At 38.4% G+C, this 24,164-nt stretch overlaps 1 protein-coding gene and 3 long non-coding RNA genes across 5 annotated transcripts; 2 read left to right on the plus strand and 2 right to left on the minus strand.

Annotated features, from left to right (window-relative positions):
- Positions 1 to 855: 855 nt before the first annotated feature.
- On the minus strand, positions 856 to 1,881 carry LOC121748692 (calmodulin-like protein 3). The gene has a single exon (XM_042143182.1). The coding sequence runs from the start codon at positions 1,785 to 1,787 to the stop codon at positions 1,191 to 1,193; it is 597 nt and encodes a 198-aa protein (XP_041999116.1). The 5' UTR covers positions 1,788 to 1,881; the 3' UTR covers positions 856 to 1,190.
- Positions 1,882 to 7,221: 5,340 nt separating this feature from the next.
- On the plus strand, positions 7,222 to 8,235 carry LOC121748712. 2 transcript variants are annotated; one of them, XR_006039515.1, is made up of 5 exons: positions 7,228 to 7,304; positions 7,412 to 7,454; positions 7,535 to 7,809; positions 7,895 to 7,950; positions 8,039 to 8,235. It is a non-coding gene; the product is annotated as an uncharacterized LOC121748712 (long non-coding RNA). The 2 variants fall into 2 exon arrangements; XR_006039514.1 differs by having other exon boundaries at positions 7,222 to 7,304; positions 7,412 to 7,809.
- An 11,213-nt stretch (positions 8,236 to 19,448) lies between these two features.
- Positions 19,449 to 20,217, plus strand: LOC121748711. The gene is made up of 2 exons (XR_006039513.1): positions 19,449 to 19,740; positions 20,076 to 20,217. It is a non-coding gene; the product is annotated as an uncharacterized LOC121748711 (long non-coding RNA).
- A 1,523-nt stretch (positions 20,218 to 21,740) lies between these two features.
- Positions 21,741 to 23,269, minus strand: LOC121748710. Its single transcript, XR_006039512.1, has 2 exons — positions 22,937 to 23,269; positions 21,741 to 22,225 (listed from the first exon to the last, which is right to left on the minus strand). It is a non-coding gene; the product is annotated as an uncharacterized LOC121748710 (long non-coding RNA).
- Positions 23,270 to 24,164: the final 895 nt, after the last annotated feature.

A 24,164-nucleotide genomic window follows, 5' to 3' on the forward strand; every position in this document is an offset into this window, starting at 1 on the left:
GTGGCTGCGGAAACATCGGAAGGCGTCGTCGTCGCTAATTTTGCCGGAGATGAAATCGATCGGATACACTCCCGATTGCGGCACCTGCAATTACATATTTTTGACTCTTTCGAAAATCGGTGAATTTGTCGTGTCGCCTCCTCTCCCTCTCCCTCACCCTCGACCACCTCCCTCTCACCCTCACCCTCGCCCTCGCCGTCGTCCAGGCACCCTCCGCTACGGCTGCCTCCCCCCGCCACAATTCCACCTCCTCCTCTCAAATCGTGGTTGCGGCAACACCGGAAGGCTTCTACGGGGGATTGATTGTTGAGTTGAGCGAGGAGAGGAATGTGGACGCCGTGGCGGAGGTGGTGAGGGAGATGATGTAAGGAGGGGGTGAGGCTGAGGGATGAGACGGTGACGACGGTGGGTGAGGCTGAGGGATGATGGAAAGTGGACGCCGTGGCGGAGGTAGTGATGGAGGTTTGGGTTTAGGGTTTCCGTCAAATTTTTGACGGAATCGTCCAAAATAGATCAAATGTGACCTATTTTTATTTATGAGAGACCAAATAATTCAAAAGATAATGTGTTGGACCAAAATAAAAAAATCTCAATAAGTTAAGGACCAAAATGAGACTTTAGCCATTTTTAAATCGAGATTATCCAATCAATTTTATTTATAACTAGCTAGCCACATTTATTACTGCGCGTGCGTGTTGAGTGCTGACATTAATTAAATAAGAGTGAGTAATAGTACCTTGGTTATTGCAACTTATTAGCACACCATAGCATGCATAGATCAAATCTTGATAATCTCATCTCTTCACCAATCTCAACCCTTCGATTCCATAACAAATTAACATATCTCAATAACTATTAGCAAAGAAAACATATGTATCCTCTTTCATTAATAATATACTATCAAATCTTGTGTGTGTCCAACTGTACTACACTTACTACACTACAGTAATATATATCAGACACAAACTGCAGATCTAACAGAGCCAGAGGATGATCTCTCAAACCCCACATGTTAAGCCATCTGTACATCCAATTAATAATCCAAAACACACTAATCAAGATTCAAGAGTGTCACTAATTAACTTTGACAGAAGATGATGATGAAGAGTTAGATACTAGTATATTGATGGAAAATCAGTAGTAGCAGTGTAAAAGGAGTAAAACATGAATTGAAATCTGTAAAAACTCCTTCAAGAAACTGCAATAAGGCTTCCAAGGCCGTGTGTCATCATCTTCTTAAACTCCTCAAAATCAACCATCCCATCTCCATCAACATCCACCTTTCTGATCATCTCCTTGCAGTCCTCAATCTTGCTCCCCTCACTGAATCCCAAGGAAGACAAAACCATCCCCAATTCCTCCACCGTGATCCGCCCATCTTTGTTCCCATCAAACACATCAAACGCATCTCTCAAATCCCCATCCCCATCTGCCGCCGCCGCTGCTGATTCTCCGCCTCCCTCCATGGTCTCGTAGAGCTTGCAGAACTCGTCGAAATCAATGAGGCCGTCGCCGTTGAAATCCACCTTGTCCACCATATCCTCCACATCCTTCTCTCCCGCCAAAATCCCCATATTGTGGAGAGACTCCCTCAGCTCCTGCTTCGTGATGAATCCGTCCTTGTTCTTGTCGAACGTCGCGAACACGCCCCTCAGCCCTCCGATCGGCGGCGCAGGAGGAGCAGCGGGGGGCTTGGTGGGATCTTTGAGTGAATTGAGCCATGGAGAGAGGAGGGTGTAGAGGAGGCCGAAGATGAAGAGCAGAGAGTAGAGCACCACTGCAATCATTTGTGTTTGTTTGTTGTTGTTTTCTTTAGCAACAAACACAAATTTAGAGAGAGAGAGAGAGATAATGGGGGGTTGGAGTGGAAAAGATTGAAAGGGGGAATAAATATGATGAAACATTTGTTGATCCCACAAACCGCGTGAAACTGTCGTAACTGTAAAAAAAAAGAAAAATAAAGAGTTGATTAGTGTTGGTGGAAGGGGTGATTTAATGAGACTCGCTTTCGCTCTACTTATTTAATTTGTAATAGTAATTTGTTTTGTTTCCCAAAACAAAAACTTGCATAGCATTTGCTTTTTCTTTTGGATAAACAAAAATCCACAGAGGAACAAAAACACAAACCAGCAACCAAAACAAGAGCAATGTCACTCATCAGTGCTCTTTCATTGAAGCCTTACACCATTGCTTATTATTCATGCAACAACCTTCTAATCTTGATAAGTCCCTCATACATTTGCATCAACACACAAGGAAACTTTGGACACCACATTTTGTTCCACGAACTTAATCTCCAAATAATAGTGTTTTTCAAACTCTTCATGTGGATTCATATTTTGAAACATAATTTTGTTCTTAAACTACTAGATAGACCACCCAATCACACAGGATCGAGAGGGAGTTCCATGGCTTTTTATCAACTTGAAAAACATATGTTCATCCAATTGAGAAATCATAAGACTAGGTCATTAGGCAAACAAAATGATAAATTCCAACATTTGTAGAAGAAATAGCCAACACTACAACAACACCTCCACTTGAAAATCATAAGATAAATAGCCTTTGACCACTTTTTCTAAAAATGCATAGATCATCTTCAATCCCGATGAACCCAAATCTGAACAGCTTGTCCTTGATGTTGAGTCTGCCTAAAAGAATATATCACAAAATTAATTTGTTTCTTTTTCCCATTATATTATACTCCCTCTGTCTCATTAGAAATGAAACGTTTTCCTTTTTGGGATGTCCCAATAAAAATGAAACATTTCCTAAAATGAAAACAACACCATCTCTACTTTTTCTTCTCTCTTACTTTACTCTCTCTTCATTAACTCACAAAACAACCCTGCATAAAATCATGTGCCGGAAACCAAATGTTACATATTTATTGGGACGGAGGGAGTACTAAGTTGCCTATACATCGAAATTAGAACCAAAAAAGCCCAAACTCATTTATCACTTTGGCTCTCACTTAGTGGCGTGCGATCCACGGCTAAGGGCATCCACAATGGGGATCCTATGCTCCGCCACATAATCATTCTATCCTCTTACCCTTCCACCTGCAGTGGGACACCTTATAGGTTTCGCTACTATTTTATTAATTAATTTTTTATGTCTTCAAATATGTCATGCAAAATTATCAAAAAATACTACGATTAAAGGCAAATCTTACATTACTAATTAAAAAAATTACAAGAATTAGAAATAAAAACACTACGATTAAAGGCAAACACTACATTACTAATCCTTCATTCCCAGGTTGCGGCACAGATCATCGATCATCCACTTGAGGTATTCGGCTTTGCTCGGGTCCTCGCACTGCATGAGGGCGTGGTGCGTGTCCAACAACGTCCTCCGGTTGGCGGCCGCCACCAACTCCGCATAGGCATGTCCCGCAGCCGAAGTCGGGGCCAGGGTCGGGGTCGGGGTCACGATTGGGGTCGAGGTCGGGTTCGGGGCCGCGGCCTGTGAGGATGTTGCCTTCGCCTTGCCCTTGTTCTTGCCAGCCTTGACGCCAATGGGACGCCGGGAGGACATCGGTGTGCCGGAACTCTCATCCTCATACATCGGCGGGTTAGGGTCCATCGGAGGTGCGCCGCTGTCGCTGCTCATACATTGGTGTTTTTTTTTTTGCATGACACTAAAAATTGACAAAAACTTATATGATTTGCATGCTCAAAATTTATATTTTGATTAGTTGGGCATTTAAGAAACAATTCCCCGGTCTCAAGTCTCAAGTCTTCGACTAAATGAATTTTGAGGTTATGTTTAGTCAGCCTATCTACAACCACTTATTTAAAAGATAGTTCAGCTCAGCTCATAACCACTCATATACTACTTCATTTTCTTTTTGACACCATATATATACTACTTCATATTTAAATGGCAAATTTCTTAGAATGTGTATTACATAAAATATTAGTATGATGTGAGCCCCATATATTTATAAATTGCATACATCTACTAAATCGTATACAAGGGAAAACTGAGACACCAATCTCTAATGGCAAAGTGGACCATTCCATTATTTTAATTAAAAATACGATTGAAAAAAATCCTGGAAATTTGGCTCATCGAACCTGTAATTAAGTTGCTTTAAAGTCGCTGTAATGGACTATGCTGTACATAGAGTTAACTATAATTGTTCTCATATTTGCAGACTGATTATTAACCACATGATCAATTTAATTATCAACTAATTCTTACCCTTAAGCATTAAATTTTAATTCAGCGCAATCTAAGCAAAAAAAAGGCTACTATTTATGTTTCTCTCAAGCTTTAGGACTAAGGTTAAATTTATTTGAAACCTAATGTGAAGTTAACTTTCGTATTTACAAGTTACTAGTAATGCTTGAACCTAGCCGATGTTTAAGGCACTGCAACTATTTAATTGGTTCAAGTGACTCAAGTTTACTTTTATTTTAATCAAATCAAGTTAAAGGGATATACTTCAATTTATCTCACGTTTAGCAGTAAATAGCTAGGTTCATACATAGTCTCAAATATAATCTAATTCGTATTGAAATTAATAAATTTAAGTAACCAAAATATTGCAACTTAGTTGCATTCCTAACTTTCTAGAGATTATTATTGCAATAAAAAAACTTTATAGGGATTAATTATCAACTATGGTTTAAAAAACTAATAAAAATCTATATCTATTTTATACTAATTGAAGTAAAACACAAAAAGCTTCGTGATAGAATTTATTAAATCATGATTCATGAATAGAAGTACCCATTAATAAAATTTTAAAGCAGAATAAATAGTTTCTTCCCAAGAGCATAAACGGGCCGTATGAGAATGCCAAAATATGATAGTATAACCCATTAGCCAAACTAAAAGGCCCATTTATTAATCATATGGGTCTTTGGGCCTATGATGTAATACGCATTCCAGAATTTTGGGTTGGAGTTTATTAAACTTTGGAAATTGGAGTTATTATCATTAATCAACGACGAATATTCTTGCTATAAATATGTCGTATTTTCGTATGATGAGGAGAAAATTGCTACTCATTCTTTCTTTATACCTTTATAGCAAAAGGAAGAGTTCATGTATTTCGATGTATATAATTTAATTTAATTTTCAAGCTACAGTAATAATATAAACACAATACTAGTAAAAAAATAGAGAAATTAACTACTCCTAGTTTAATAATTTATTCTCATTCACTAAAAAATCATAATGACTTTCTTTTTATCAGTTGTATTGACAATAATGATATCTTATAAGAATAATATTAGAGTCCATTAGGCCCGTAGAATTGAAATTGAATTGGAATTAAAGTTTTACGGAATCGAAATATGAAGAAATTGAATTATAATTCAATTCCAAATCCTTAATTTGTTATGTAAAAATGATATACTCCCTCCGTCCCATAGAAATAGGCTATTTGGATTGGCACGAGTTTTAATGTATAATTGGTAAAGTAAGAGAGAATGTGAAAAAATAGTTGAAATTGTGTAGTGGATGTTGTGCCCATCAATGAAAAAGTAAAAAAGAAGGACAAAAAGATTACAATAAATAGATATGTGACTATTTGTATGGGACGGACGAAAAGGGAAATATGACATATTTCTATAAGACGGAGGGAGTAATTAACATGAAAATAAATTTAAAGAAATTATGTACACACTCACTGCAATTGGTGTGTAGTATATATAGTGTATGTAGCGCATGTACTGTGTGTGTGAGAGGGAGCAATGTGTGTAGTGTGCATATTGTGTGTAGTATGTGAAGATATCCAACTTCATAACTATTTGTAATTCCAATTATCTATATTTGATATTATTCAAGTTGTGGAGTTGAGAGAAATTAAGACCGTAACTCAATTCCAAATCTAGATATTTTATGGTATCAGCACTACTATATTGCTTTGACTACCTTTTTTTAGTTTTGTTGATTAAAATGGATGTAATATGCCTTGAAATCCAAATAATGATACTGTCTGTTTCTCACAAAGTTTATATGATTTCATAGTACTAATTTATAGTATCTTATAACTTGTTTTTTTGAAATCTTCATGCAGAGTAGTTTGCAGGAAGCTTGAAGGTATTTCCTATTTATTTCTGTTTCTGTATGTAATAGCAAAAACTACCAATGAGAAGAAAGCTTCATGCAGAATAGTTTGCAGAAAGCTTGAAGGTTTATGTTTCTGTATGTATTAGTAAAAACACAACTTGGAGGCATTTTGTTTGCTAACTCTGATTTCTTTTAGGGAAATTTCAGGATCTGAAAATTTAAAAGAATCAGTTGTATTCAGCAGCTGAATCAAAGAAGAAATGATTTTTGCAAAGCTATAGCATAAATACAAGGTATGTGAATTTGTAAATGAATAGTTATATAATATACCTAGTCGTGCATATTTATATATTATATCGATTTTGTCACGTCATTTTGATCGGTTGCTGGTTTCAGAATTTCATCGTGCATAGTATGGCACTAGGAGCTCCACCTCCTGGACCTCCCTCGGATATTTAGTAAGCCAATTTTATTTCATTTTTTATGTTTATTCAATCTTTTCCAATTGCATAGCCTAATCCCTTCAAATGAACACAAAAACTGTAGCTAATAAGGTACTCGTATTCTCTACTCTGTTACATTATTATTTCTGAATCCATCATTCCATTAAATTTCTGGAATTAGTAAGAAATACTTATGTTTGACATTTATGGTACCTCGATAAATAACGTTTCAGGATTTTGTATGTGTATTTCTTTCAAATTACTCGATGGATACTTTTGACAAATTAGGTTTTAACTCATTAACAACTCTTGCTTGGGAAACATACCATTTCAAGAGCTACATTTGAGAACTTTCGAATAGTACCTTTTGATTGTCGTTCGATTTCTGAGAATTGAGTTATTTGACTGGTGAAATTGGATTCATGTTGATTTCTCAGTCACTATTGAACAATTTGAAATTTGTTGTCTTCAACTACAGTGCAGAGGCATGTTACGAAACCACTTTGTTTAAGAATTTCATTCATGAATAACTCTTTTCTTACTTTTCACATTTATAAGGTTCATCATTTATCTTCATGAAATCCCCTGTTATAAATTTAAATGCATCAATTTTTTTCTTGAATCTCTCTCTTTTTTAGGACATTGCAGGTACATCCATAAGTTCTAATCTGCTCACTGATGCATATTCTTATTAATGTACGAAACATGGCTACTCACAAGATTTTTTGCTGATGTTTCTCAATATTCGTGTAGGGCTGTAGGCAATCTAAAATTGCACAATAATTGTGTAAGCAGATGACCTCAAGTCAGATGTTTCTGTCCATGACCGAAGAGGTAAATTATAGAGCATATCATCATGTATAGCTAATCTTGAAAATTACATGTAAAAATTGAGGATTGTTTTGGCTGATTTCTGAATTTGTGGATGGGATATTTTGCAGTTTGATATGGGTGATGTTCTCATCGGTGGTAAACAGAGTAGTGGTATGTCACACCACATTTTTCACCACTTTTTATAGATTTGATAAAAAAAATTTGAGGTACCTGTTGTATGCATTTTGTAGACTATTGCACCTAAGGATGTTCATCGTTTCCGGATTCTGGGACTTCTCTTATAGCCGGCCCAACGATATTTGCTATGCTTTAGTAATCAGACTAGTATGGTGTTTGGCTAAGCCTATTTAAAGATGTTAGTAGATTTATGTTAATGGATCATATGTTGTAGACTGAGATAGCCATGATCAACCATGCCATAGAAGTATCTGGAGTGGTAAATCAAGAATGCAAGTTTGTGGTTTAAAAATATGGCTCATCTATTATGGATATTGTCTTGAAAGAGGTAACTTTTCTTGTTTTTGATGCTCTACATTTGTTCCCAATTTCTGATGTTGCTCTCACTGAACCATGGTTTGGTATGTCTACAGTTGCAACCAGATAATATATGTGGCCAACTCGGCGTGTGCGCAGCCCATGGAGCAAGGTTAGTGCTCGTCTTCATACATAGTTGAGCTTAGATAAATTAAATATATGATAATTGAGGTTTGTGTAGATGGATATCTGATTTTCAGATGCACAAGCTTTGCTCAATGATAATTGGAAGGACTGGAGAGAGAAGGTAGAGATTTTATCAGTTGAAGAAGCTGCATAATGTCCTTCTAATCTCGATTTATTGTTTCTGAAGCTGTAATTTACTTATTGTGGGGGCGAGGGGTGTTTCACCTAATCATATATTGTATCCGTGAATGATTCTGAAACTGTAAAATAATTGTTGATCAATAAATTTATAAACTAGAAAATAAAATCTGATGTTTTTTTTAAATATGGATTATTGTTAGCGACGGAGTTTTTCGTCAGTAATAAAATTTGAGGTTTACTAACAAGCTTTTTACAACAACGCCATTCTGTTAGGAATCTGTCATTAATCTCTTCCTGGAGCGCCATTCTGTTAGGAATCTGTCATTAATCTCTTCCTGGAGCTCTTCCTAGAGGATATATGGATTTTATTGACGGATATTTCTGTCACTAATTTTTGGTTTTTTTTAGTGTACACTATTTAAAGCGTCTCTAAGTACAAGTAAAAGCGTCTCAAATATATTTGATACGCGTGTTAAAAGTGTCCCAAAAATTAATTCACCGATGCTAGCTAAAAGCGTCCTTAATTGGGGACACTTTTTAAAGCGTAGGTAATGTATTTAGTAAAAAAGCGTCCTTAGAGCTCTTTTTTCTTGTAGTGCATGAGTATCAAATTTAGAATTGGAAACTCAAATTCCACATCCCTGATACATGAGCCTTACAAATTTATGACCTATTATTTATTAATGTCATCATATCGCGATAAAATAGTAAATTCGCAACTGAAAGATGATAAATTCGAATTCCACTAATATTTGTAGATCGAAAAATATTATGCGCTCGTATATGTATATCTCAAACCTAACTTACATTTGAAACACAAGTACAATTGTCCCAACCACCACACTAAATCAATCAACAATTTAAGTTTATATGGTAAAAGAAACTTAAGCAGTATTCATGAACTATAAAATGGTAGGCAAGCTAGAAAAATAATTGGACATAGATTTGAATTATAGTGTGATTATCATTGTATGATTGGTTGCAGAGAAAAAGCAATTTTAATAAGCTAGTAGGAGTTGGAGGAATTTCGCTTTAAACAGGTTGTTGCGTTGTTGAAGAAGTAGACAAAGGATTAAAATGGGAAGCTTTAAGCATAACTTTTTGTACAAATTAATAATTGTGGGCAACTCATACCCTAATACAGATTGGCATCTCTAATAAAGTTTGTGGTCCCTTTTTAACTTTTATTTTGCATTTTCAATTTGTTGATAATATTGTTTGTCACATTAATATTATTATAGTAATGCATTGATAAGTGACACCTAAAAAAGAAAAAAAGGAGAGTAATAATTAAGCTAAACAACAAACGAAATGTTGTATTTCTCCAATTATTATAATAATTATATATCTTTATAAACTTATCATTGCTTTTTCTTTCTTTGTTTACTTCGTGTCCTATATTTTTGAAGGGTAATTTGTAATATCACTATGTCTTTAATTTGCTCTTTTCCAGAGGGTCCATTTTCATCATAAATGTAACCAAAATATGGAGATTCCACTATGGGTCTGATCATCAACTCAATAATTAGTTTTATAAGTATATGAAAGCAAACATTACGTGGATTCGTTGTAGATTGAATATAATATGAAATTAAAGTGAATAAAAAACTAAAATTAAAATTCATAAATCTAACATAGGTATAAATGATATTCCCTCCATCTATCTCAAGTTTTGAACAAATATAGTATCGTAATTAATTAAGAAACACAAATTTTATGTTTATAAATTAAAAATGAGTCCTAATTATTGTTCATCAATATCGTATAAACGACTCTATGGGAGAAATAATGTAGTTTAAAAAAATGGTATTTGTTGCTGGATTTTCAATTTTCGATAATTCAAATTTATTTATATTCAATTAGGTGATTTGCTCGAGAACATGCATACAAATTTTCAAATCTTTTTGAATAATAAGAAAATTAATTGGTGGGGGCCGAAGCCCCTAACCCGATTCACCTTTGATTTTCGTTTTTCTTCATGAACTACAATAGAGATCCTCAGACGTTGGAGCTCTTTTTCGTTTTCATGTTTCAATATATATAAATAGTGCCTTTAGCTTTCTCTCTAGCCAAAAGACATTCCCAAAATAGAAATAAAATAAAAAACTACGCTTTTAATGCTTCAATAAATGATAAATTGATAAAGTGTTTTTTTCAATGAGTGTTAAAATGCTCAACATTAGAAAATGAGCCTCATACGTTGTACTTGCTCTGTATATAGATTTGTTGTAATCTTTATTTTGTGTAAAAACTTTTTTATGGTTGCAATTATTAAGTGATCCGTGGTGAGGTTTAATGTTAAGGCCTTATTACCTCAACGTGATCGGCGGCGGGGTTGCGCGGCGATCCAACGATAACTCCGGCGTCCTACACAGGATCGGCGGCGTCTTCTAGCAGCGGCTGTGCGCGGAGGATTCTCCGTCGGGCAGCGGCGAACTAGGTTTAGATAAACTCACGTATTTTGTGGGCAAATATTGTAATTCTTATTCATCCGTAACTTGATAAACAAAGCCCTATTTATAGACTAAGGACCCTAGGGTTGGTTCGACTTCTAAACCTAATGCATCTCGGGAAAGAACCAACAAAGAAAACCCGAAACGGAGCTTATAGATATGCTCGACTCATTAAAATAACTAAGTTACCAAAAATAAGAAAGACATAAAAAGGAAATAAAATCTAAAAGGAAAAAGAGAATCCTAATTCTACTTCGCGACGTAATCGCCGAATCGGAGAGGCGCGCGCCGAACTCTTCTTCCCCTTGTTGTCGCGACCGACGTCTGCATGTCGTTCTCGCCTCTCGCTGATCTTCCCTCCGATCTCTCGACGTCGCCATGCAGATTTTCGGCGTCGCCATGCAGCTCGGCATTGTGCTCTTCGGCGTCGCGCAGCTCGGCATCGTGCAGCTCGGCGTCGCGCAGCTCGGCGTTGTGTTGATGCGGTGGTTGCCTGGGAATCGTATCAACTCCCCCCTCCATAGCAACCTCCTTGTCCTCAAGGAGCACATTTGGAAACTTGCGCTGCACTAGTTCCAGCGGTTCCCACGTCGGCGACTCAGTTCCATCGGACCAACGAACCAACACATGCTCCAAGGGTCGATCATCGTGCCATAACATGCGTCTGTCCAACACCCGGACCGGATAGACAACCGGCCGATCTCCAAAGAATTCAGACGGCAGGTCCATGCCCATTCCCGAGTCGTTGCCTGCCACAAACGCGCGAAGGAGGCTCACATGAAATACGTTGTGGATCCTACTCCCTTCCGGCAAGCGCAATCGATATGCAACTGGTCCAATACGCTCTAATACCTCAAACGGGCCATAGTAGCGACGAGCTAGCTTGGCCGACCGTGGACGAGCCACCGAGTGCTGCCTATATGGTTGGAGCTTCAATAGGACCAAGTCACCCACCTTAAACTCCAAGTGGCGACGATGTTTGTTAGCGGATTCGCGCATACGCTGCTGTGCGCGTTCCAAATTTCGCCTTAACTCCACCAATAACTCCCCTCGTTGGCGTATCAATTCCGCCGCCTCCGGTGGCGTCGACCTCGAAGGTTCCGCAAAAATCAAGCTCGGTGGGTCCCGGCCATAGAGGGCCTTGTACGGAGACATTCCCAAGGCCGCATGATGGAAACAATTCAAAGCCAGCTCCGCCCAAGGTAGAAAATTTGACCACTTGGATGGACGATCGGCAGTGAATGCTCGCAGATACTGCTCCAATCCCCTGTTCCGTACCTCCGTCTGACCGTCCGATTGCGGGTGGTAAGCCGTTGAGAAGTTCAATTTCGTGCCACTAAGCCGCATCAAATCCTTCCAACATTGGTTTAAGAACACCGAGTCCCTGTCCGAGACCAACGTCTTCGGAAAACCGTGATGGCGAACAACTGTATCAATAAACACATTGGCCACTTTTATCGTATCAAAATTCGTCGGCAATGGGGCAAAATGTGCATATTTAGACAAACGGTCCACGGCCACCATGACTACAGTGTAGCCCCGTGATTGCGGCAAACCCGTAATAAAGTCCATGGAGACATCCTCCCACACTTGGGACGGAATTGGTAGCGGTTGTAACAACCCTGCAGGCTTCTGGGTAGAGTACTTCGTCGTCTGGCACACCACGCAAGCTTCGACGAACTGCTTTACCTCCTTCTTCATATTCGGCCAGTAAAAATCCGCAGTCACGCGACGCAGCGTACGCTCGAACCCAGGGTGGCCCGCTGATTTCGAGCTGTGGTATTCGATCAATATAGGCGTCCGTGCCGATGATCGTGAGCTCACAAATATTCGACGATTGTAGTATACCAGCCCGTTCACCAATGATAAATGCGGTAGGGCCCGCCCCTCCTTTATGTCCCTCGTGATCTCCCGCATCTCCGGGGACGAAGATGTTTCCCGACGAAGCAAGTCCACAAGGTGCGGAATAGGATGGGACGCTGCTGTGAGGAGGGCGCACGCGTGCGCTGCTTCGTTGCCCTCGTCGGCGTCCGAGGTCGTGTCTGTGTCCAGGTTCGCCTCGGCTGTCGAGGACGCGTCTTCGTGCAGGTCAGGCTGCTCGGCTTCCTCGCGGCGGGACAACGCGTCGGCTGCTCGGTTTGTGCTCCCCTTCTTGTACTCAATACGGAACTTATATCCCATGAGTTTGCGCGCATACAGCTGCTGATCCGGCGTTTGCACTATCGCATGGAGCAATTCTTTCAAGCTCCTCTGATCACTCCGAATGACAAACTCCCTCCCTAACAGATACTGACGCCATTTCTGCACTGATTCGACGATGGCATATAATTCCTTGTGATAAGTGGACGCGACCCGTCGTCGCGGACCCAGTTTCTTACTGAAGAATGCAATTGGGTGATTGTCTTGGAGTAGCACTGCCCCAATGCCCGTGTTCGAGGCATCCGTCTCGACGCAGAAAGTCTTATCAAAATCCGGCAGACGAAGTACGGGGGCTGTCGTCATTGCTCCTTTCAGGTCTAAGAAACTCGAATCTGCTTCCGGGGTCCATACAAAGGCATCCTTTTTCAACAGATCCGTCAAGGGAGACGCAATCAAGGCGTATCCGGCTATGAAGCGGCGGTAATAGCCGGTTAATCCCAAAAACCCGCGAAGCTGTCTCACATTCTTTGGTTTCGGCCAAGCCGTCATTGCACTAATTTTATTTGGGTCTGCTTTAAGGGATCCATTGCTGATCAAGTGTCCCAAATATTCCACGGTCGATTTGCAGAAAGAGCACTTTGATAATTTGACGACGAAACTATTGGTCTGCAGAACCATCAATACTGCGGACAAGTGTTCTTCATGAACTTCCATAGTCGGGCTGTAAACCAGTATGTCGTCGAAAAAGACAATGACGAACTTTCGTAGCATAGGTTGAAAACTCGCGTTCATTGCCGCCTGGAATGTAGACGGGGCATTCGTCAACCCAAAAGGCATCACCAAGAATTCGAAATGTCCGTCATGGGTACGAAAAGCCGTCTTAAATACATCTTCGTCATGCATCCTTATCTGATGGTAACCTGATCGCAAGTCAAGCTTGGTGAAAACACGAGCTTTACCCAATTCATCAAAAAGCTTGTCCGCTGTCGGGATAGGGAAATGATCCGGCACTGTGGCGGTGTTCAGCGCACGATAGTCGATGCAGAAGCGGAAGGTACCGTCTTTCTTACGAATAAGGAGTACCGGTGAAGAAAACGGACTGTTGCTTCTCTGGATGATACCTTGCTCGAGCATCTCTTTGACCTGCCGCTCTATCTCGTTTTTCTGAAAGTAGGGATAGCGATACGGCCTGACGTTGATTGGCTTCGTGCCTGGCAACAAATGTACCCGGTGATCATAGGGGCGTGACGGAGGCATCCCGGATGGCATGTTGAACACCGGTCGGAAGGTCTCCAACACTGTCGTGATGGGTGGTGTTAGATCAGCAGGAAAATCCTCCCGGACATCTTGTGTGGTAATAGTGGTTTCCGGTTCCAAGAGCATGATCTCAAAAACCTCTAACCCGATCGATGGAGACATCAAAGCAGCCAAGGACGTTCTGTCTATCTTGCGGGGCGGTGGTACCACCCCCTTCAAAGTAATAGGTCGCTCCTTGTGAGTGAATTCCAAAGTTTTTCCTGCGAAATCTGCGGTCACCTTGCCCAACGACTCCAGCCAATCCATTCCTAGAATTACATCTGGGCCGTGAATAGGCAGTATATGTAAATCCACCAAGAACACCGACCCTTGTACCTCCAACTTCGTCTGTTTGGACACGTGAGTGCACAGTAAGGCCCCCCCGTTGCCTACAACTACCTTGAACGGCCTTATCGGCGAGAGGGGTAAGTGTAACGATTCCGCAATCTTAGGGTGTAGAAAATCCCTGTCGCTACCCGTGTCAATTAAGACACACACCTCGTGGTCCTGTATGCATCCCACGACCTTCATCGGACGAGAACGACGACCACCGTCCATCGCGTGAATATGCGAAATATCTGTTGGCACAGACTCATCAACCGCTTGGTCCTCCGCAACACCGTCGTTCTCATCGTCCTCCTCCGCATAGCATAGCAATCGCTGTTTGCACACGTGCCCTACAATCCACTTCTCGGGGCAATAATAACACAAACCCTGACGAGCTCGCTCCGCCTTTTCCGCTTGGGATACCCGTATCATGCCGGGTCGCGGCCTTTCCCCACTGCGACCCACTGAACCCGTGGTCTGGCCCACGGCGGTTGTGACCGATGCGGATGTCGGTGCTGCCGAGGTACTTGACTGCCCCCGTCCATCACGATTCTGCCAAGCGCGACGAGGCACGGTTGAAAAGGCTGCCTGTGCCCCACGGTCATGTATCTCCTCCGTCCACTCCAAAATCAAGGCCATCGCGGCTGCCAATGATTCCGGTCTGTGCAACTTCACGCGCTCCTGAATGTCCGGTTTGAGGCCAGCTACGAACAAAGTGAATAACTCTGATTCCGGGACTCCATGGACCCGATTCAAATATTTTTCAAATGTATTGTGGTACTCCAAAAGTGATCCCGTTTGCGTGAGTTTGGCCAACAACCCAAAGTAATTTTGAAAACTCTTTCTATCGAAACGGTGGCGAACGTCCCCCAGAAACTCATTCCACGTGACGAATTCGTTATTCGCGCAGTAATTAAAGACCCATTCAGCTGCAGGTTGATCAAACAGCATCACCGCGTAATGTAATCGTTGAGCCTCGGGCATCATAAGGTGATTGAAATAATATTGGACTCTTGCGATCCAATTAGTCGCGTCTGACCCGTCGAACCTGGGCGGATCCATCTTTACCCCCGGTGGTCTGTCGAAACCAGGCACGGTACCCTGATATCGCTGGGGGGGGTCCCAGCATGTCGGAGGCCGGTCGTATGATTGATCGAACCCTCCGGGCGCCAGCCTCGAGTTGGGGGTTCCCTGCATCGTCCATCCCGGACCATGGCGACCCCATTGATCGCGTCTCAGCCTCGTGTCGGGTTGCCCCTCGCGTAAACCCCAATTAGGGTTTTTACCCCGAACAAATGTCCCTCCGTTGCGCATGCGACGTGTCTCATCAAATCCCCAATCGTCTTCGTCGTCATACTCTGGCGGATTCACCGCTCCGCGTGACCAAGAACTTCCAAGATTCCCGCCGCGGCGATCCGGATCTTCCCTCGCTGAATCGAATTTCTCCAAACGTTCCAACCTCTCCAAAACCTGAGCCAAGGTAGTAGTGTTGGTCTCTTCCCTGCGCGACTCCTCGGGTTGGCGAATCTCCCCCTCGCCGTCGTCCCCATGTTGTCGGTGGAAACCCCCACCGTCGCGGCGGTTCGTCCTCGGCGGACGACCCCCGAATCTGTATGGCGGGTAGGAATCGTTGTGTCCCCCCCCCCAAACGGCCTTGCCGTTATTGTCGAAACCTTTCATGAGTACTGGATGAAAGCACCAGATGTTAAGGCCTTATTACCTCAACGTGATCGGCGGCGGGGTTGCGCGGCGATCCAACGATAACTCCGGCGTCCTACACAGGATCGGCGGCGTCTTCTAGCAGCGGCTGTGCGCGGAGGATTCTCCGTCGGGCAGCGGCGAACTAGGTTTAGATAAACTCACGTATTTTGTGGGCAAATATTGTAATTCTTATTCATCCGTAACTTGATAAACAAAGCCCTATTTATAGACTAAGGACCCTAGGGTTGGTTCGACTTCTAAACCTAATGCATCTCGGGAAAGAACCAACAAAGAAAACCCGAAACGGAGCTTATAGATATGCTCGACTCATTAAAATAACTAAGTTACCAAAAATAAGAAAGACATAAAAAGGAAATAAAATCTAAAAGGAAAAAGAGAATCCTAATTCTACTTCGCGACGTAATCGCCGAATCGGAGAGGCGCGCGCCGAACTCTTCTTCCCCTTGTTGTCGCGACCGACGTCTGCATGTCGTTCTCGCCTCTCGCTGATCTTCCCTCCGATCTCTCGACGTCGCCATGCAGATTTTCGGCGTCGCCATGCAGCTCGGCATTGTGCTCTTCGGCGTCGCGCAGCTCGGCATCGTGCAGCTCGGCGTCGCGCAGCTCGGCGTTGTGTTGATGCGGTGGTTGCCTGGGAATCGTATCATTTAATTTCTTCAAGAAAACGGAAAACAATTAGTGAATTTAAAGCAAACAAGATTTAGCCAATTTACCATAGCGATGCCTAAGATCAAGACATCATTATACCTAAAACGAGCTGACAATTGAGCTGATTTAAGAAGACGACTGAGGTTGAGGTAAGTGGTAGTTTTCTATAGCAAGAAAAAGTCCCTCGAAGGCAAACCAAAAATGCGTCTTATATTGTTCCAATTGGAAACAACTAGAAAATTTAAAAGGGGAAATGATTAGCCAATTTAGTTTAGTAATGTCTAATATTGAGACATGAATTAACTTGATGCAACACACATTAGTGACACTCGATTTGAGCTTGCCAAAGGCAGGTGCATAAGTCCGAGAAGGTGGAAGCAACAACAAATTAACATCATTAAAATCATCGTGAGCAGCAACAAAAAATTAAACACAAATCTAAGGCAAACTAACTCGGTGAGGAGCCCATAATATGCATCTTATAGTTATTTTTGTTTCATTTGCCAACACCATCCCTCAATTCCTTCATGGTGAACCTTAGAGAGATTGAACTTTTTCTAAATTTAGACCAAGCATCTATCGAACTGAAATTTAAAGTCCAAATATATTGTTAGGGTCATTTTTCTGTTTCGGTTCAAATATATAACTAACTAGGTCAATTAAATTTAATCAACAGTTGGCAACCCACTTATATATGAAATGAATTAGTAATAAGGGGGGAGTGACCTAAAATATATAGTAATAGTTTCAGTTCTTCCTTTACACTTATATATGAAATATTGTTATAGTTATTTTTATTTATTTTTTCCAACACATGGAACATTACATTTATCTTATTTATGAATTTTATATCGAGCATGCATGTATTTATCAACTGATATTTATCTTTATTGAATGTGAACAATTAAATATCATATTAATATACATATTATTTGTTTATTCATTTGTTTTTTCACCCTTACGTATTCATTATTTTAGTATTAATGTAACAATTATGCAACAAATGCTTCGTCAAAGCAGCTCCGGCGAACGGGCGCCGCCGTTAATTATTAGGGCCTTCTGTGTATATTTATGAGCAGCACTTAATATAATTGATTAAAACTTTTATTTCATTCGACATTAAACAATTAATTCTTTGTTTTATATCAATAGCGAAATACTGTATATACAAGATGCACCTGCTCCCAATTACCACACAAACGAATATATATATTCAATAAATGGTATACAAATCGAAATCATGCTCAAATATTTGGGATTCGACCCAAGACCATAATATTGCAACTATGCTGTGTTAAGTGCAAATGTACAATTTCTTTATATATTACGTGTAACTGATTAACTTTTATATATTCATAGTTTATTGTATTTAAAAATGAATTTTCATTTAAAACCGAAATTCGATGAGATATTTTATGTTTCAAATCCAATTTCTCTCCTCATGCACGTGTGGACAATTCAAAATTATTCATAAAGATATCGAATATATTCAAGTATAAAAGCTAGCTCCCAATCGACAAATATTATTAGCAGAGATAACATATGTTACTCACATGAATGTATATATATGAATATATTAATGTGTATGACAAGAAAAAAAACCACAAATATTGGGGTCCATAAACTCCCCCCATACCTTTTAAACCAAAAATAAATTGGTGGGAGATCATATATATCATGCCCACATGCAAGCATGTGATGAGGGATGGGATAGTTTTATCATTTTGCCCTTTCTAATTCCACCTTTTAAATATAATGCCGTTGCACCTCATTTCATTTTCTACATATATATTCTTGTTATTATAAAATCACACACATTTAATGAATACCAATATTAAATAGTCTCTATATATAAGAGGTTGGTCCAGCAATTGAGCACGACATGTGATATGTAGGAACAATTACAGCTATTCATATCCTAATTACGCCAATTTCACTCAACCAGTGAGATTTAACATTTTTTGCTCAAGAAATTGGTCCCCACTAGGATGCTACTTCTTAAATAGTACTCCCTCCGTCCTAGATAATTCGTCTCACTTTGGTCGGGCACGAGTTTTAAGAAATGTAATGAAAAGTGAGTTGGAAAAGTTAGTGGAATGCGGGTCCCACTTTTATATATTAGTTTTATAATAAAATGTGAGTAGGAATGAGTTAGTGGAATATGGTGTCCACTTCCAAAAATGATAAAAAGTGAAATGCGACAAATTATGTGGGATGGACCGAAATGAAAAAATGGGACAAATTATATGGGACGGAGGGAGTATCAAATGTCGGGGATGCTAATAATGCAGTGTATCTATGGCTTTTAATCTGTGAGTACGATAAATAATTACACAAAAATTATGAGAGGCTGCCAGTGGAGTCATGTCGCCTTCAAGTGGCTATTAACAGACCGTTGTTCATTCTTTCGTCTCTCATTGTTTGTTTATGTTGACGGTGTAACGATATGATTGGACACGATATATATTCTATTAATTAATCAAAATTGTACCATCCATATCTTATGACATTAGTGATTAATTAATTTGCATTATGTGGATGTAAATGTGGAAAATTGATGTATAGTTGTTGTTACAAGTAGTTATGATGATGAGGTAAGTAGTGTAGTGTTGATGCATATATATACCCCACAAGCACTCACAGTAAAAGCAGACTACATGTGGAGAAAATTGGGTTTGTTTGTGAGTGAACCCTACTTTGCTTCCTCTATAAAGCTGCTTTCTCACACACACACCTTGTGTTGTAGTGGTCCTTCCTTCTCACTATGTATGGGCATGCCATTTTCATTTTCTTCCCTCTCTCTCTCACTCTCACTCTCACTCTCACTCTCTTCCTTCCTCCATTCTATAAATTTCTAGCTAGTTGAAGTCTTGAAGAAGCATTACAAAGCCCACTTCATGCTTTTCCACAGCTTTCTTGAACTACAAATTGCTTCACTTCTCTCAAGAATTGGGGTTTTAAGTTCAAGAAAGTTGTGGGAAAACATGGTGATTATGGGCTACTTCTCTATCCACCGCCGCTGCCACCACAATTCCACATTCTTGTTAAAGGTATATACACTTTTGATATATGATATACCTATTCAATTTGAAACATCTAGATTTTATAAGTTTTTTATAGTATATGTTACATAAATTAGTGATGATGGGTGAAAACTGGAGTTTAATTGTGGCAGAGAAGATTCCCTGCAGCTCTTTGTTTCCTCTTTGTCACCAATAATTGATATATACTTGATCTTGTTTGCTCTTTTGTTTTTTGGCCCCCTCTCCCATTTCTGTGGAAATAATCAAAAGGCTTCATTTTGTCACCATCATTTTATCTTACAGTGAAAAACTCACTTATCATTACACACTGAAACTCATGTAAATTTGTTTTATATATGCAGAGGAGACGTTAATGCTCCCTTGCATTCTCAGCTGTCACTGCAGCTACACAATTATGACTCTTTTATACTCTCAATCTACCTCTTTTATGTATATATACTTGCTTCACAAAATTCAATGAATAAAATTATGATTACTTTTCAATCAATATGCAACTAATTAATTATTTCATAATTATTTAGACAGCTCTTAATAATATTTTGAGATGAGTTTAGACAATCAAGATTAATATCTATTGGATTTGGCTACCAAATATTTAAGGATGTGTATATTTTCATGCAAATGAGACAGTGGCTCAGTTGAAAATGAGTGACTTAGTTTGAGAAGATCAGACAAATAGGTATGGCTTTTATTTTGCAAAGGTCAGAAAATAGTACTAATAATAGTTGTGTTGCAGAACGCAATCGCCTCTTTTTGTTCGAATTTTCCCTCTTATTTTTGAAGGGATTAATAATTTGTTGGACCACTTGATATTCAGTTTTTACTTTATTTAAAAAGATTTATTGGGCTAGAAATATGGAGTGTAAAATGCTTCTTCTTGTTTCAATAACCTGCTAATTTCAAGCTAGCAGCAATTATTTTTCTTCTCCTGGTTTGATCTTGGACCAAGTTATATAGTATTATAATGCTGGGTGGAGCTTCAGCACCCCCAGCCAATTTTACACAATTTTAGAACTTTATTTTTATAATGCTGGCACAACAACTCAATTTTAGCATCCTCGCATATTTGTATGTATAAATATGGGTAAAAGCTCATATTTTGGTGATATTTATCTCTTCTACAGTTTTAACATGTATTGGATTTTCAAATAGTTATATAGTATTATTGGAGATAATAGCAAGTATATTATGTGGAGTGGAACACTTATTTTTGCCAAATTTATCCAGACGAGATCTCAAGCATTATATCTATTGGCTTAAATTACACGAGCATGAAATGGCCAATAGATTTAACTTTTAATTTTATTTTATGTTTTTCTGCTTTCCCAAAAGGGTCCGGATTGACTATTTAGCACAAACCAAACTAAAGTGACAAGAAAACAAGGTCAACTGCATTTACTGTCCCAATAGAATTTGAAATGTTTCACATTTCTTTTTGACGGAAATGTAACACAAAATTTAAACTGGAATTGGATTTAATTCTTGATAGCGCACATAGATTTGGCTGTGATAGCTCTGATTAATAATCTAATTATAAAGGTGTGCTTCTATTTAGTTGTTTGCATAAAATAGTGAATTATTGTTCTGTGAAATGTTGTTTTCATAATTATAAATACACCAAGGGAAAATTGTGTAGGCTCCTAAAATGTTTGCTCTACGAGCTCATCTATCTCACCTATAACTACTAATTTAATATCGAGTTTACACATGTGAGCAAGGCCCAAAATAGTTGGCTCGTATATTGAGTAAATAACCTTCTTTACATTATTGGTTTTGATTACTATCAATTGATATACCATATATTCACCTATATTAATTATTATTATTATTATTATTATTATTATTATTATTATTATTATTATCAATTGATTACTATCAATTGATATACCATATATTCACCTATAATAATTCCGTCCCAATGTGTTTGGAACGATAGCACAGAGTCATTGTCACACCTACTCATCCATCCAACTTGTAATCATTCACCAAATTAAGCCTCACAAAAATTATACCCACCACAAATTTAATTATATCTATATATTATTTGGTTGTGATGGACCATACTACATCTACATATGTAGTATTCGAAAATTTGAAAATAACATATTGAGACAAAATATCACTACCCATAAAATTTTGTTCTTAAGAGATATGAACTTCCTACGAAATTATTACTAGTAAAAAATAAAGAATCATCGGATAATGCCAGCTAACTAATCACGAACACTTGAAATTGATGATCAACAAATTAAGGGACTAATCACAATAGAATATATGATATTAAATAGTAATTAGTTAGCTTAATGGACAGCAAACCAACAACAAGAATTCATTATTCAATCGATCAAAATGCTGCCTCTGATTAATACAAAAATAAATGGATAAAGGTAGATAATCAAATTTTCAAACCATATCTTTTTAAACCCTACTGAGACATCTCTCTATCCTAAGCAAAGGCACCACTCTAATGCAATGGTAAAGAAACTCATTTCTGCACCAAGAGAAAGGAAAAAAATGTACAATAATCTAAAAAGTACTCCATGAAAATATAATTGTACAGCGATTATTCTTAACAATAAATCATGAAATAATATAGAAAACAAAGAAATATTGAATACGGACGAGATGAATAATAACTTAAAACAGAAATAATTCATGGACTCAACTCAAGATGTTCATTTTGAAATTTCAAACGAAAGAAGCAAAGATTCAAGTGTTTAGCAACTGAATCAGATATGACAAATATTGCAAAAACAGAAATCTGCACAAAACATAATGCTGTGAATTAAATGATGCCATGTAATAATCAAGATATGTACAAGTAGGAACTGAAATTAATCAAGAAAGTCATTTAACATAATACTATATTCCAGCCTGGCTTCAATACTAGTGAATCAAGTTGTACATTATTATCATACGGAATAATTAAATCATACCGATTATATATGTTTGTCATTTAATCGAAATAGTGGGCAGAAGCATTAGATCAGATCCATGGTCATGACAGCCTCATCAAACAAACATGATTAGGGTAAAAAATTTAGAAAAGACTATAATTTTGTTTGTTTATTCTATGCAATTAGAACTTGTCTTTCAATTTCCCAATAAATAAATAGTAAATGTAAAATCAAAATGAGCATACAAAAATTAAAAATGCATCTGCTATCACCATAGGAAGTTGATCGATAGAAGAGGGCCTTACCAGATCTGCTCTGGTAGAGAGAAAGAGCGAAAGGTATGAATAGAGAAGGATTTGTTGTTAAATTTGACCATCATCGTATCTTCCCACAACTTTATTGAACTACAGAGATTATTGTTGAATGATCAAACGCAAATCTAGAGATCTGCAGTTCAAGAAAGCTGTGGAAGAATAAGAAGAGGGCCATTGCTATAAAGTGCTGCAACCCTAAATAGGGTTTCTACTCTCTCATATATATACACGAATATACATGTATAGAAGTGGAGAGGGAGAGAGAGAGAGAGAAGTGTAGGTTAAAGAGTAGAAGAATAGCAGTATTTATAGGAGAATTGGAAGTCATTTCCACCAATCCCGAGAAGAATATATGGCCTATTCAAAAGCTGACTACTTGGCCATTATAACATGTATTTTTATTTACATTTATATTTTTATTATTATTAATATTTTTATTATTTTCCTACGTTGTCAATTAGTATACCATTTCAAAATGCTATTTTAGCAAAACTTATTATTTAGCTTATTGTAGATTCTTTACTTTTTTTTATTGTTGTAGGGTTTTTCATCAATTTAATACCTACCTCTCTTTTCTAAAAAAGTAATGCATCCGTACATAAAAAATAGACAAGATTGTAAGTGGCATGAGTTTAAATGAGTAATTGATAAAGTAAAAGAGATAGAGAAAAATGTGGTGGAAGTAGTGTTAGTGAATTGTGGTTCCACATTTAGAATGATGTTTAGGAATAGTAATTGTTTAAAACTTTATAAATTGGTCTAAATTTGGTGGACACCTCAAAATGGTAAAATTAGTGTATTTTTTATGGACGGATATAGTAACTTTGGAAACGACACGGTTTTAATGCAAAATTGGTAAAAGTAAGAGAGCAGAATAAAAATAGATAAAGTAAGAGAGAGAAAGAGAAAAAGTAGTGGAATAGTGTTAGTAGATTGTGGGTTCCATTTTCAAAAATAGAACTTTTCTATTTTTAGGAAACTGACCAAAAAGTGAAAAATTTCTATCTCTAAGAAATGGAACGAGTAGTACTCCCTCCGTCCCCAAAGAATATGAATTATTTCCTTTTCGTCCGTCCCTGAAAAGTATGAAATTATCTAGTTTTGGAAAATTCAAACAACATATTACCCCTACACATCATTTTATTTAGAACTTATATCATTACCATTAACAACTTATATCATTAAAATAGTGTGGACCCCACTCTTCACTAACATTATT

The sequence above is a fragment of the Salvia splendens genome, chromosome 9, assembly GCF_004379255.2.
Source record: "Salvia splendens isolate huo1 chromosome 9, SspV2, whole genome shotgun sequence".
Classification (NCBI taxonomy): domain Eukaryota; kingdom Viridiplantae; phylum Streptophyta; class Magnoliopsida; order Lamiales; family Lamiaceae; genus Salvia; species Salvia splendens.

Bases quoted from the DNA above. Each gene is read 5' to 3' on its own strand.
- LOC121748692 (XM_042143182.1), bottom strand. From the start codon at position 1,787: ATGATTGCAGTGGTGCTCTACTCTCTGCTCTTCATCTTCGGCCTCCTC.